Below are 15,377 nucleotides of genomic sequence, written 5' to 3' on the forward strand. Positions count from 1 at the left end.
CTGGGGAAGCCAAACTCCTCTTTAAATCAGGCTGAACGAGCAAGTGTGAATTAGAAACACTTGTGAGGCTCCATTAGGAAAAACACCCACCAAACTCAGCAACAGGGTCAGGGTAGCAGGAGCCTCACCCACAGCACTGAGAGGGGTCCTGGGGACAGCTGGAACGCAGAAATCAGTGCAGCTCAGTGCATCTCATCAGCGCTGCTTAGGAAGCGGATGGTGCTGAGCTTTTCACCTCCCCCGAGTGTGGTCTCACACATGGATATCAGCTTAGACCCTGTCCAAATGCCTGTGAAGGAATTGCAGTTGTCTGTGGGATGGAAGGGAAAAGCATCACGGTTTCGCTTCCCTTGCAGCCCCATTCCTGCCTGCAGGGGAACATCCTGCCCTGCAGCAAGGCACAAGGACACTTTGGGAAGGGAAAGTGGGACAATTTCCCATGTTTATCCATATGTGTGTGAGACCCCAACAAGGAAAACAACATGGGGCCGGGGGGGGGGGGGGGGATAGGAAGTGCTGACCTCTGGGGGCCAGACAAATCCAATAGCTTGACTGGCATTTATTGTCAACTGAACAACTATTAATAGTGCCGGGAATGGGTAAAAATAGCCCGCTCGAAGCCTTCTCCTGGGTTGGCAGCAATGGAAAATCCATTTGCTTCCTCTAAAGCTTCTCTCAGAGTCACGCAGAGCCTCAGGACAGGAGCATTACGAGGCATTAGGCTGAGTCCCGTCCCCCCCCCCCAAAACCATCTTGAAACTCATCCCAGGGGTTGATGGATGATAACGGATCCACCTCAACGCGAGGCAGTGGCTGTTAAAACTCACTCCCTGCTTCCGACCTGCCTGCAAATAGCCCCGGTCTGAAGCAGGGGCAGGTGAAATATCACATCCCGCCATGGGTGCCTATGCACAGCCGGACCTGTCCTTTATGGGGTGCTTTGCTCCTCATCCTGTTCTGGAGGATCGTAGAACCATAGAATGGTTTGGGTTGGAAAGGACCTTAAGATCATCCAGTTCCAACCACCTGCCGTGGGCAGGGACACCTCTTACATGCAGCTGCTTGGTACAGCGAGAGCCGCAGACACCTTTAATAGCATTGAACATCAGCAGGGATCAATCCCTGCTTTCCTGCTATTTCTCCCCCTGTTTGCACCCTCCTGGCTTTACCAAGGAATAAACCCCCCCCAGAGGCCATGGGGGAGCGGCTGGGGAAAGGGAATTCCATGAAAGGCACAGGAACATCCCAATGACAGAACATGCGGCTCCCGACGAGCTGTGCAGGCAGCACCAGCCTCTGCAAAATGTGGGAAGCAAAATGTACCAGGAGATGGGATCGGGATGCATCGAGCCAGGGCAGGAGCACTGGGGGATACTCGGAAGAGAACAATTCCATCAGAACATGGCTTTGGTTTCTGGGTGCGCTGTGGAGAAGGGAAGCAGCATCACTGTGGGGCCGAGCTGGGTCATGGATGGGAACTCTGGATCCGAGCAGTGGAAAAGGAAGGAAGGAACAGCAATTGGTGCCTTTTCCACGTCCAGCCCCTGCGGGCCATGGAGGGAGCACATCCGGTATGAGCTCCTTATCACTGCTCTTAAGATGATTTATGCCCTACCAAGGGCTTACCCCCTGTGCAGCAGCACGCAGCATTCCCTGGCTCCAGACTGGGGCTTTGCACCCGGATACAAATCCACAGCCTGGCTTTCCTGGCTCCCCAATTCCTGCTTTTCTGCCCCAGGATAGGGACCTGCTCATCACTAGGCCCCCTCTCCCTGTCTGGTGTGTAACATCCCGGTGTGCTCCCTGTGACCCTGCGCATCAATCACCACCACGGGCTGTGTCCCAGTGTCCGGGATCTTATGGGACCCCAGATCCTGTCGGCTGCTCCCCTGGGATGGGAGAAGGAGCGAGGAGCTGGAGGAAGCGGGGGTAGGGAAGGGAGGCTTTAGCTATAGCTCTTGCTTGCTCCCCTGGGGAAAAGCATCTGATTAGCTCAAGCTGCAGCATCCCGGGATGCTCTTCATTCCCTATGTTATTAACTTGTCTCATTTTATTAACCCTCCTTTAAGGCTGTTCAAAAGAAGCACGGAATTCACAACACAGAGATGAGAGAGGATGCAGGAGTGGGCTGCTGGGGGACTGGGGGACTGGGGGGGGGGGAGTGTTATTTGCTTCCTTCCTCCACCCCCTGCTTCTTTAGCATCACTTTTAATGTCTCTCGGTTCCTTTTAGCTCTTGGGACCGGATTAAGAGGGAATTCGGAAGCCGGAGACGTGCTTCAGATCCCCACTTCCTTGAGTCACCCAGGCAAGGGGTGGTGAGAGCTCCTTTGGGGATGCTGTCCCTGAGCCTGGAATGATGCAGCTCCCGCAGCAACTTGTGCCGTGGTCTTTGGACTCTCTGCATCTCTTCTCCCATCTCTGCTGCAGAGGCCATGGATAACCATGGGACAAGAGCTCCGCATAGGGCAGAACGGAGGTTCCCCAAAGCCAGGGACACCCCAGGAACCCTCTGCTCCCACTTCCCAGCCCATCTCATCCCGTCCTTTCACCTCTGGTTCCTTCAGAGGCAGCAGCATCCCGCCAGCATCTGGCATGGACAAAGGTGTTCGTTGTGTCCTGGACATGTCCCCAAACTCCGGCACCTTCTGCTCCCTTCCAAAGAGCGGCAGATCCCTGGGATTAGAGGGAAATGTCACCTGTAACCAGAGATGGGCTCGGAATACAAGGCAGGGGGGAGAGGGAGGCCGAGTGTCCCCAGCGGATGCATTGCTACGGATTGAAGGAGGGTTCCCATGGAAATAGGGATGGCTGCCGGGGTTATAGGACAGAAACAAGAGCCCAAGAGGAGGCTGGAGCTGGCACAGGGATGCAGCCGCGGGTGAGGGCTTGGAGCATGGAAGCGTTTGATGCCCGGGTCCCGCATCCGCCCCCATGGCTTTGGCTGCGGGGTCTGCTGATGTTGAGGCTGTGATCGGAGGTGTTGGGGTTGAGCTGGGTGAGGGCTGAGCCCAAAGCAAAGCTTCCTGGTGCAGGCGCAGAACAGAACCGCAGGCTCTGGTGTCTCCTTCCCAGGGGGCTCTGCCTCCCTCCTGAGACCCCCATTTACTTGTGGCTGCCCCATCGCAAGGCCAGGTTGGACACAGGGGCTTGGAGCGAGCTGCTCCAGTGGAAGGGGTCCCTGCCCATGGCAAGGGTTGGGGCTGGATGAGCTTTAAGGTCCCTTCCAACCCAACCCATTCCCTGATCCTGCGCTCCTTTCGCTGAAGGCATCTTGATGCTGAGGCCACCCAGGACCAGGGACACGTCCCCAGAGGACCTGCGCTTGGTTGTGACCACAAGTAACCCCACTCCTGTGTTTGCCTTCGCCCAGGAGAGGGACGGCCACCGGCCCTTGTGTGACAAACAAACCCCATAGCCAGGAACTAGGATAAACACATGGCGCAACCGGGGCAGCAGCGCTGAGTCTGCACTTCTGCTATAGGGCAAGATGGAAAGGAATGGGGCGGGGGGGGGGGGGGCTCCAGGGCTCCTGCACCCATCCCGGTGCTGAGCTTGAACCCACACACGGCCATCGGTGGGCAGGGGAGATGCTCATCTGCCTCCAGCTGGGATTTGGTGCAACAGCAAAGATGAGCTTTGAGCATCCAGGGACAATGGCACTGGCAGGGGCAGTTTGGGCACTGGCTTGCCCAGAGAAGCTGTGGCTGCCCCATCCCAAGGCCAGGTTGGACACAGGGGCTTGGAGCAAGCTGCTCCAGGGGAAGGGGTCCCTGGAGTGGATGAGCGTTAAGGTCCCTTCCAACCCAAACCAGGCTGGGATTCCATGATTCTATGACTGTTTTATCAGGGAGCCCTTAATCCAGAGAAGGCAGACGGGAGACACAACAGGACTTACCTTTACATGGGAATAAACCACTCCTCCCTATCCCTGCAGTGCAGGGAGCCCAGTCTGAGCTTTAAACACTCACAAAGAAAGGCAATGGGAAGAACACCCCAATAAGAAGCTGTTTCCAGGTAGGAAACCACCAGCGTCGGAGCCCAAAGCAGCACCCAGAGCAGGACCAGGATTTATCCCACCTCAGCAGAGCAGGGATTGAGCCACACGGCAGGCTCCTGCCCTGGGGTCTGCGGTTGCACGGCCTCCCCATGGATGCCCAGAGGATGCTTCAGGGCCGGGAGAGCAGCAGCACCCCACGTCCAACATCCCCAGTGCCCTTCACATCACGGCCAGGGATCACATCCATCCAAGACCGCATCCACCGCGGGGCCTTTACGCACGGAGCTCCCACCACGAGCCAGAGGACGAGTTACGAGGCTGTTTGCTTTAGCTTGCACACCAAAAGGCCGCCGGGACAGCCCGGAGCGCTGCCACGCTGCGCCGCTTCCTCCTCGGAGCCCAGCTCCAAACAGGAATCACAGGAATGTGCTGTTTTTTCCATGTCGCGGTTTATTCCGGTGGGGAGCTGTTTACCGAGCCCGGCTCCTCACTGAATCAATCACAGCCTGGGTTGGGTTGAAGGGACCTTAAAGTGCATCCAGCTCCAAGCAGGGACCCCTTCCACTGGAGCAGCTTGCTCCAAGCCCCATCCACAGGGAAGAGCTTCTGCCTAAGAGCTCATCTCCATCTCCCCTGTTTCAGGTTCAAGCCATTCCCCTTGGCCTGTCCCTACAGGCCCTTGCCCAAAGCCCCTCTCCAGGTTTCCTGGAGCCCCTTTAGGCACTGGAGCTGTTCTAAGGTCTCCCCTGAGCATGATGCTGGCCCCGCACCACGTTCCTATCACTGGGGCCATTGGGGTTTGGATGGGTGATCCCTCACCCCCCAGAACACATCACATGCAGCTTAGGGAGGGGAGACACGTGGAGCACGAGGGTGGCAGAGCCGCTCTGGGGGCTGTGGGACAGGGCGACCCATGGCAGTGCGGTGCAGTGCAGAGGACTCGGTGACCCATCCATCCCTGCCAGGCTCAGTTGTGATTTAACCAGATCCCCCTTTCCCGGTGTTTGCTCTGGAGGAATGGCCCAAACATCAAGGGAGGTGTTATCTGCACCCAGCCTCACGTGTGGCATCTCCCAAGGCTGCAAACAACCTCCCTGCCAAGCTCGCAGGGACCCGCTACCGTGTTCTGAAGCCACGAGGTTAGGAAAACGCTTCCCATGACCACATTTCCTAGGACCCCATTGCTGCTCGATGCCTCCCCAAGAGGCAGAGGGATGATTCCCCCTGTGCCAGCACGGCACTGGGACTGCTGCCGGCTGGTCCAGGGGGTCTGACGGCACAGAGACTCCTTTGGAAGCAGCAGGAGTCTCACATCCTGACCTGGAGACCACAATGTCCATCCCTGCATCACTGGTCCTGCGACACCACCAATGGTGGTGCTCAGCCTGAAGGGCTCATCCCTACCCTCTGTAACCTCAAATTCTTTGACGTATCAGGTAACTGGAGATGAATCAATGATGTTTTCCTCATAACCCTTAATCCCTCGTTGATAAATACCATAAAGCAATGCAAACACCAGTGTCTCTGTGTTCTCCTCCTCCCAACCCAAGTGAGCAGCACAGCACCGCCAAAGACTGGCCCTAGCCAGAGCCAACAGCATCCCCCGAGGGAGGAATGTGGGCTTGGACCCCATGAGACGGGCTGAGCATCACCTTCCAGCTGCTTGGATCTGCTGTAGGGAACAGAGCAGATGCCTCTGAAACGTCAAACTCCGGCTCTATGGCAGCCAGGACTGGGGCTGTGAAGGCAGAGACACGTTAATCCCTGCTGGCTGCTGCAAGAAGAGCTACTGAAAACGGGGATGTATCTGGCATAGCCCCAGCAAGAAACCCTTGTGCGATGCAAAGCCGACCTGGAGTGGTTGGGAAGTGGGGAAGGTTGGGTTGGAATTGGGTTTGAAAGAGGAGGAAGGTGTCCATGAAGCAAGTCCTGATGCTCTTGGGATGCTGCGGGCATGGGAGGGAAAGCAGCTCCATCACTGGGGTTTATGGTGATAGACACCATGGGGGCTGATGTGGGCTGAGGATGGGAATGGCACGAATGGAGACCCCCCAGCCTTGTGATATGGATAGGGAAAGGTGTACGTGGTCCCAGACTGGGAATGAGACAGCACAGACACAGCCCTTGCTGCGTCCTCATTAAGCCTAATCCTTCCCAAACAAGCACGTGGCTCTTTGGGCAAATACTGATTTCACCTATCAACAAAGCCAAGTTTATTTACATCAGAGACTAGGAGCCAGGACGAGCAACTCTGACATAAACTGCCTGGCGAATGCAACGTATCCTCGCCGTGCTGGTTGCTATGGGCACTGGGCTCTTTAAACCCAGTCTCTAAACATTAACGGTGAAGGGGATGAGGAAACTTACCTAAAAATAAACCACTATGCCCAAGTCTTTAAGAGGAAGGTTGAGGGCATGGCGATTAAAACAGATCCTTGTGTAATGGTGATGAAACACACACCCAGCATCCGAGAGCTCGGCCCAAGGAAACAGAGGCTGGACTGAAAAGAAACCAACACTTTTAATTCCTGCTGAGCAATGCCCGAACGGTGAATTACAACATGCAAAAGCAAGAGGAGATGGGACTGTGAGGTGACACTGAGAACAGGGAGGACCCTCCGTGGAGGGGACAACGTGATGCTGGGATGCGGTACGGCATCCCAGTACCAAGATTCGGCACCGCATCCCGGAGAGCCGGCAGCAGTGCTGGGGGGGAGCTTCACACTGCCTCTTTTTTGGTCATTTACAGCTTATTTCTCCAACTGTTCTGGGAATTTGTAAACACTGAGCCTGAGGGTCTGGAGCATCACCCCTGGGATGCATTCATTCAGGGCAGGATCCAGCACTGGGCTCTTTGGGACTTGCAGAGGCTGGTGGTAAGGCTGGGGGGGCAGATCCATACCTGGCTGCTGTGCAGCACCAAAGGCAGAAGCAGCCCTTTCCCCCCCTCCCATCCACTGCCCCTGCAAGGCAGTGGGAAACAGCTGGAAGGCACTGGGTGGTGGGGAAGGGAAGGCAGGACCCTCATGTGGGAAAAGGAAGGAGCCAGGGCATGGACACGGCCAAGGATGGGGTATCTGCAGGGCGCAGATGGGGACTGACTCTTCCCTTTGGTCTTCTCCACGCTGCAGTTTCCCCATGGATGGCTGCCAGCCCTTCATCACCCCTGGGTGGTGGTTTAGGTTGCTCTTCACTTCTCCATGCTCTTCAGTGACCTTTCTCGGAGCCTTTCTGCATAGTGTGGAGATGCTACAGGTGGGAAACCACAGCTCTGGATGGGGAAGTTGCCCTCTCCCAGAAGAGAGAGGGTTTGTTGTTGGGTTCACAGCAGGTTTTGGTTCTGGGTTCACAGCAGTTTCCTTTCTTCCTTCCCCAACCGTGTCTGAACACCTCAGGAGCTCCTGAGCCCTCCCCATTGCTTCACCTGAGCCTTTCTCTTCCCCTGGCTCTTCAGCAGCATCTTCAGTTGGTGCTTCTCCACTCTCAGAGGTTACTTACAAAAGGGTCCCAGTGTCTCCATCACCTCTTGCCCTGCAGTCCAGGGCTGGTGCTGAATTGCTTCTTCCCCTGCAGATCTCCAGTGACTGGTGCAGGAGAGGTTGGGAAGTCCCATGCCCTGGTACCACCTTCACGGCACCAGCTGCAGTGACCCAGCAATGGGGACAGAGACCTGCGGACAGGAACGTCCAGCTCCTGCAGCGAGGAGGTGCTCCTCCCCTTGCTTCCAATCCTGCGGGGTGCTCAGTTGGCTCATTAAGGGTTGCTGGGCTAATTACAGGATACATCTCAGTAGGAAAACGGGCAAATGGGCCAGCGTGGGGACCGCAGAGGCACGCTGTGCGAGGTATCCGAGACGCTGCTTTGTAACAGGCAGAGAGACAAGAGTTTGTTAGAGACCTCACCTACAGCATCTCACCTACGTGTTACAGCATCTTCGGTTGGGGCAGAGGCTATGGGGCTGCCAGAACCTCAACTGTGATGGCACTTGGGCTTGTCCAGCCCCTCCAACCAAAAGGAAGCCAAACCAAAAGGAGTTTCTGGGGTGCACTGGTGCAAGCCCATGTGCAGAAATGCTCCTGGCTGGGGCAAGGAGCAGCCTGGAGCAGGGATGCTCTATTTCCCTGTGGGGTAATGCCCCGCATGCCCTCTCACACCATCCCTGCTGCTCGTTGGAGCACCTACCGTGGGCAATAGCTGCTTTCCTCTGCCTGATTTAGACTAAGCTGGAGCCTCAAAGCTCCCCAGCATCCTGCCCTCGCACTCTCAAGTATATAATCAAAGCAATTTGGGGGTTGAGTGTCAAGAGGCAGCCGCAATCACTGCTGTGTAAAGCCTTCCTGTATGGGTTTTTGTGGAGGCTGGAAGCTCAAATCCATGGGGAAGTGCAGGAAGGGCTCTGGAGGAGCTGGGAAAGGCAGGGCTGGGCAGGGGTACATTGGGAAGGGGTGAGGGGGTGCTCCCATCCTCATCTAACGTGCCCGTAGGTGTGAAGCAACCCCTCTTGCTGCAGTGCTCATTGGCAAACATACCTCTTGCTACTTGCTCTTCGTCCCCTTCTGTTTCTGCCGATATATTTCCTCTGTGAAAGGCCTGTAGTTGGGAAGTTGGGAATTTGGGGGGAGAGGGGGCAGAGGCACAAGAGAGGGGCAAAAGAAGGAGGGGGAAGAATTAACATAAAGATGACTGCATGCTCTCTGTTAGACCCAGAAACTCTGCCCTTTGCAGGTTGGCCTGTGACTATCCCTATGGCAATCCCTGGCTCCATCTCTCCGGACCACGGAGCAGTTCCAAGCTGGGATCATCCCCAAGCAGCACGAGGCTCAGCACACACTCAGACTCCTCGTGCACACAGAGCAGCCTCATCTCCCTTTGCATCTCCTCCTCCATTGCGAACACAAAAGACTCTTCATGCTCAAGTACAACTGCTGCACCTGGGGATAATTCTGGGCTGCTTTGTCCTGGGCTGCCGAGCTATTGTGGCACCAAATAGGAGAGAAGCCCATGCAAGGAGCTACACAACACAAGCTCTTCTTGCAGGGTCTCTTGAGATGACGGAATGAATCCTCTCACTGCCTTCCTTATTGTCCTTGTATCGGCAGAAACGGGCACCAGAATGGAAAAGATCATCTCATTTTGATACGAATGAACCCCAGCATCAACGTTCCTAGAACTCAGCAAATAGTTGCAGGGTGGAATCTGCCCATTGTGAAAACAACTGAGAAACGATCCTCTTGTTTTCCTTCTTCCCTGCTGAATTCATTGGAAAAACCCATCTCTGCCAGTGCTGTTCCCCGCAACCTCACCAGTTAAGGCTGGGTGGGATAATTGGAAGCTCTTCAGTGGCGCAGAGCTACTCACCCCTCATACAGCATGGCGATTGTGTAGGAAATTGCCACGACTGCTGTCAGCAAAAGGCCAGCTGGGCTTGCGTGCCTGTTTTGAAAGAGAAGAGCAGGTAAGTACGTGGGCTTATGCAAGACCTGGTTTAGAAAGCGAAATGAGAGGCTGGGCTCCCTCTTCCTCATTAAACAGACCTGAATAGAAGGGCTGGGTTTGTATAGCTAACGTTAACTGTCTCAGACAGATGTTCCTTGGCAAAGCCTCTTCTCCCCAGCCTTCTTTGGTGCCTTCTTTTAAGTCTGATCCCCGCACGCCTCTGCTAAGAGAGCTTCTGCTTTGATGCTAAATCCTGAGATTATAAAGCTGTTTAATAGCTGAGCAGCTGCTTACATATGGCTCTGGCTCCCATCCAGTGTGCTGTAAGGGCAGTGCCTGATGTGCACAGGAAGATGGGCCACCGAGGGCACAGGAGATACTTGGCAGATGGAGCAGTGTATGGTACCGCTACATCCCAACGGCACTGAGCCGTTGGAGGGATGGGGATGGAGAGGTCCATACTTGCCCCATGAAAGGTGCTGGGGTGGGTGCTGCGCTGGGACTGGGGGCTTGGATCGTGTTTAAATCCATTCCAAGGTGTTTAGGAACAGGAACATGTCCTACACCTCCCAAGGCCAGGCATAAGGGACCGATGCCACCCGCTGCACTGTCTGGTTACGGTACTCAAGGGCTGTGGCTCTGCCTGGTTCACCACAGGCACCACATCCCCCAAACACCCTTTCTGCATCCTGCACCTCCTGCTACTGGCTGCAAGCATTGCCCTTAATGAGGATGCTGTTGACTGCCTTTAATTGCTGGTTGCAGTTCAGAGGGGGACAAGAGCTGGTTGTCAGCACAAAAAGGTATTTAGCTGGTCCATGGTGAGGATAAACACCCTGCAAGCCTCGTGGAAACATGCCTTCAGGGAGACCAACCTAAACCTCAGCCTGGACCTGCTTGCAGGTACCGCTTGGTTAAATCAGTTCCTGGAGAGACAGACACAAATCTTCCCCTTTTCACTGTTTCCATTCTGCACTAAGCTCTTTCCCTCGTTAGGAAGCATTGGGCAACTTCTTCCCCTCCCAGCCCCCTGCTATTACATGCTTAGTCATGTCTCCTCCTTGATTCCTATCAGAGAGAACAAATTTGCATGATTGTTTGTTGACAGCAAGACCTCTAATTGCATCATTTGGCTGCAGCTCCAGCTCTGATTTACACAGCCTGTTGCCATGAGTTAAAACACTTCCCTACCAGAGATACACAAAGCTGTCCCCAAACAGCTAATGCTCCATTTGTCTGGCAGGAGAAATGAGCCTGCTCGACACGGGCAATGAGAAGCATTTGGGTGAGTTGTTTCTCTCCTCTTAGGAGCAAGACCTACTCATTGGGCAACAGCTCAGTGTTGTAGCAGTGCTGACAATGAATCAGCCTCAATTCATGGCCTCAATAGGGCTTTTTGGGGGGTAAGAAGTCTGTCCCCAATCCTGCTGCAGCTCCCCGGGGCTGCGGGTTGTCTGTAAAAGCAACGGGAGGGATTTGCATCCTTCCCCATCAGCCTTACTGGTCCTGGATATTGGACGTGGGACACCCGCTTTGTCCTTTCCTCCTGGAGCTCTTGTTTGCAAGGTGACCTTCTCCAGTGCGTGTGGTGGACACGGTTTTGGTGCAGTTAGTTGAGCTGGGGATAGCTGCAGCTTCCTGCAAGGGGAAACCAGCTGCTCTCACCCCATGAGATGCTTCTAAGGCTGGACTGGAGTAGGAAGGCAGGCTGCCTGGTGCGCTGCCAGGCTCGCTTACGTATTGTGCTATGTGCCCTTACGGAGGCAAATGAATCAATCCTTTGGGCTCTGATGGTACGATATCGAGTGTGATACATCACCAAAGGAGGACAGATATGTTCTATGTTTCAGGTCTGACCAGAACCAGGCTCATTCCTCCGGCATCCCTCCCACTGCCACGGAGCTGGGACGTCAGCTTGGGCACCTAACATCTTCTGAGAGCTCTGGGACCTTAGAAGAGACCTGGACTCCCCAATAAACCTCAGCATCCTGAGCTGGAGCATGTCCAAAGGACAATGGAGCTGGTGAAGGCTCTTATGGACCCTTGGGCACAAGTCTTAGGAGGAGCAGCTGAGGGAATGGGGGTAGTTTAGTGTGGAGAAAAGAAGGCTGAGGGAGACCTTACGCTCTCTACGACTCCCCAAAAGGAGGATGTAGTGAGGAGGGATCAGTCTCTTGGCCCAAGTAACAAGGGATAGGACAAGAGGAAAGGGCTTCAAGCTGCATCAGGGGAGGTTTAGACTGGATATTAGGAAGAATTTCTTCACCCAGAGGGTTGTCAAGCATTGGAACAGGCTGCCCAGGGCAGTGGTGGAGGCACCATCCCTGGAGGTATTTAAAAGACACATAGATGTGGCACTTAGGGGCCTGGTTTAGCGGTGGCCCTGGCAGTATTATGTTAATGGTTGGACTCTGCGATCTTAAAGGTCTTTTCCAACCTCAGCGATTCTATGAGCTGAGATTCCAAACCACACCATGGGAAGGGTTGTGCAGAGCTTCCCCAGGGCAGGCGGGCGCTGTCCCGGTGCCACTTTGCACAGCTCCAGCAATTTAAGAGCAATTACTGATCATGCCTCGCTGCCCTTTATTGTGGCAGCCTTTGAACGAGGGAAAGGAGGCAATCACAGCGCTGTCTCGAGCTGCTTTTGCCTGCGATTGCAGTGGAAGACCAAGCATCACACAAGGCTACTCTCTCGCAGGGGTGAAGAGGAGATTTCTGTGTCATAAACAGCTCAGGAGAGCTCAGTTGGTTCCATAAAGGCTCTAGGAAATAATATGATGCTGATCTTGAATAAAACTCACTTTATAATTCCTCCTCATCTAATTCCTCCTTCTGCACTGTTTTAGGGTGGTGGTGCTGGTCGTGGTGTGGTATAGGGGAGCTCATCCTGCCCCAGCTCTGCACCGTTCCTATCTTCCCTGTGAGGATGCTGAGGCGCTGGCACAGGGTGCCCAGAGAAGCTGTGGCTGCCCCATCCCTGGCAGTGCTCAAGGCCAGGTTGGACACAGGGGCTTGGAGCAAGCTGCTCCAGTGGAAGGGGTCCCTGCCCAGGGCAGGGGGTTGGGACTGGATGAGCTTTAAGGTCCCTTCCAACCCAAACCATTCCCTGATTCTATGATAGCGGCCCACTACACTCTACAGGCTCCCAAGGGAACACAACCAGGGTTTGTTTTTTCTCCTGGGCAAATAACATAAAATGTGATATCAAATGAAAACCACATAAAACTTGTTACACAGAGCAGAATATATTGCTCATTTGCTGCTAAATTACAGCCTATTCATTTCCTCGTAAGCAGGCTATTAAGCTGTGTTGTATCACATGAGGAGTGTTTCGGAAGCGTTATCACCGTGCCGTGGGGGAAAGGGTGTGTTGGCTTGTTTTGCTTTTCCCAGAGGTAATTACAGGGCCTCGCTGATCCCTGGTATCAGTGCCCTGCCCCTGCTGAGTGACACCCGGCATGACTCTGGCCCTGCCTGTTGGTTTTTCCACGTGCAGAGCCTGCCAAGGACCTCCCTGCGCTGCGGAGCCTTTGCTGATGCTTCCTTTCCACTTTCAGCACTCGGCTGTTGTTTGTTTCCCTACGATTAATGCCGGGAGTCTTTTATGGCAGCAGCAGAGTTTGCATGCACAGAAATAGTCAGGAAGTGAGTCCTGGCATGGGGCACTTTCCCTGCCATGCTGTTGCTGGTTGCCATCGCTAAGTGCTTCTCTGTCCCCTGATGCTGCCCCTGCACAGAGCCCACGGTGGTGTTCGCGTGTACTCACATGAGAGACCAGCCCAGGTAGATGGCTGTGCTGCCCCAGTACATGGGATTATCCAGGACGCTGAAGGGGAAGCTGGTCACTTTTGCCTCCATCAGGATGCCAAAGTAATCACCTAGAGAGCAAACAGAGGGCTTCTGGTTAAGCACCACGGAGCTGGGAGGCGCAGGGGGAGCGCTGGCACACTGATACCCTCCTCGTGCCACAGGGCATCCCTGCCAGGGATGCAGAGCGAAGGCAAAGGAGGGGTTTCGCTGCCGGTTTCCAGGCTGAGGGAACAGCAACAAACAGCTTGGCTGTTTGCTCTGTGCCTATCAGCTCTTCCAGGAATGGCTCTTTGCCCACGAGGGAGCTCTGTGCATTGCAATGAGGTTATGGCAGCCACGTCCCTCATCAGGAGGCAGCTCTCGAGGTCCCAACTGGCTGATTCTGGCTTCCTCATCTGAAAACTGCCTGCCTGATGCCACTTGACGAGGAAGCAAGTGCATGGCATCAAATCCATTTAATGCGGAAATAAGCCCAGCGCACTGTAATGGTCTCTCGAGATGCCCTAATCATGACCAGCACCACCACCAAATGCCCTCGTTCAGTGTCACCCTTTGCTCACAGTGCAGAGAATGTCTCAGAATGTCAGAAAATAGCACCTCTGCCTACAAAACACTCAATTATCGACACGATGATGATGATAATAGGGGATTGTCAACTGTAATGAGGAAAGCTTTCAGAGCTGTCAGCACCCAACCAGCTTCCTACCTACCTCGGAGCAATCCTTCCACCCTCCTGAAAGGAGCCTGCAAAAGAGATGGTGTGCAGCTTGGGAGCAGCATTTTGGGGACAGAAAGGACCACGTTGCGCATCTCTGACTCCTGTTGGTGTCACGAGCGGGACCACAAAGGACTTTGCTCCACGCCCACTGTATGAGATGCAGGTGAGGAGCGGTGCTGATCCATCAGCCCAGGAGCTGCCATCACCTTGGATCGTGCTCCAGGTTTGCTGCCGGCCTGTTCCCTGACCTTGGGCAAATTTCCTCCATCCCTCCCAGTGCTATTGTGCGCCGATCATAATATCAGTCTTTCTTATAGCGCAGAGGGTGGTGAGGATTAATGTATGGTGAGAAAGTGCTTGGAAATCCAGATAAAAGGCATTACAGAGTGCAAACTATTCAAGGTTATTATTATTACCTGGATCGTGGTGTAATTTCTTTGACCTCACATGGTGCAAAAACATTTCTTATCCTTAATAAACAGCGCCTGCCCAATTAGACGATGCTTTTGGGCTTTAACTACAGGCCACTAAGTGAGATAATTGCCTAGTATTCATACTATATGTTCTCACAGTTACTTGGCAATGCATCTCCGAGATTGTTCCGGGAGAAAGAACACATCACCCCCTGCCACAGCCCATTTCTGTGCTTTTTTATGTGTCAAAATGCTTCATTATCCCCTGCCTGCCCTCGCCTTTGGGCTGAACGCCTCGCTCCCCAAATGATGCTGGCACTGGAGAGGGCTGCACAAAGCTCTGGATCCACGGGGCTTATCTGTACCCTGCACCAGTGGGGCTGTGGATGCTCTGGGCAAGCTCCCTGCAAGCAAGAGCACACAGCAGCTGGGGGGAGCAGGACACAAGCTTTTCCAATGTAAACCCTACCTCTAAACCCACACAATGCAAAGGACACAATCACCAGAGAGGACCTGCAATGTTTTTACATCCAGGCAGGTGCTAAGGGAAAGAAAGGGCTGTGTTGCTTTGCCCAGCATCAGCCTGGGCATCATCTGTGCCACCTCAATCAGGAATCAGCTCCTTGTCAGGCTGAGGGACTCTGGCATCTACTCTGAGTTATTCTTTGCTGGAGGTGAGTGTAACCACCTCACTGCTCAGGGCAGACAGCAGCAAAAAGCCATTTGATGCACTCTGCAAGGTACCCAGAGCTGGACCTGGGCTGAAGCATCACTTGTTTCTCCACCAGCTTCACCATAGCCCAGTAACAGACTTCGATCAAGTCAGCACTGGAAGAAACCATGCTTGGAAGTGAGACAGATGGGCTCAGATGGACAGAGCCACCTCTCAGTGCCCTCCAGGAAGCCAAGCCCATGTTTGTCAGGAAATGGGGCACAGAGTGAACTGATGCCCCAGTCCCTGTAAGGGCACAGTGCAGAGACAGCCCACCAGCAGCATTGCT

The 15,377-nt window shown here is 54.3% G+C and overlaps 1 protein-coding gene across 3 annotated transcripts in view; it reads right to left on the minus strand.

Moving 5' to 3' along the window:
* Window positions 1-6,501: 6,501 nt before the first annotated feature.
* The window catches only part of PEMT (phosphatidylethanolamine N-methyltransferase), a 41,560-nt gene continuing 32,684 nt past the window's right edge, over window positions 6,502-15,377 (minus strand). For 2 of the 3 annotated variants that reach the window (XM_065684659.1, XM_065684657.1), the window contains exons 5-8: window positions 13,202-13,313; window positions 9,358-9,432; window positions 8,529-8,589; window positions 6,502-7,858 (exon numbers count right to left, since the gene is read on the minus strand). In XM_065684659.1, coding sequence (XP_065540731.1) covers window positions 8,535-8,589; window positions 9,358-9,432; window positions 13,202-13,313 — 242 coding nt within the window. In that variant the 3' untranslated portion in view covers window positions 6,502-7,858; window positions 8,529-8,534. The remainder of the gene's footprint in view (window positions 7,859-8,528; window positions 8,590-9,357; window positions 9,433-13,201; window positions 13,314-15,377) is intronic. The other variant, XM_065684658.1, reaches the window with a different exon arrangement.

The sequence above is a fragment of the Lathamus discolor genome, chromosome 6, assembly GCF_037157495.1.
Source record: "Lathamus discolor isolate bLatDis1 chromosome 6, bLatDis1.hap1, whole genome shotgun sequence".
Lineage (NCBI taxonomy): Eukaryota > Metazoa > Chordata > Aves > Psittaciformes > Psittacidae > Lathamus > Lathamus discolor.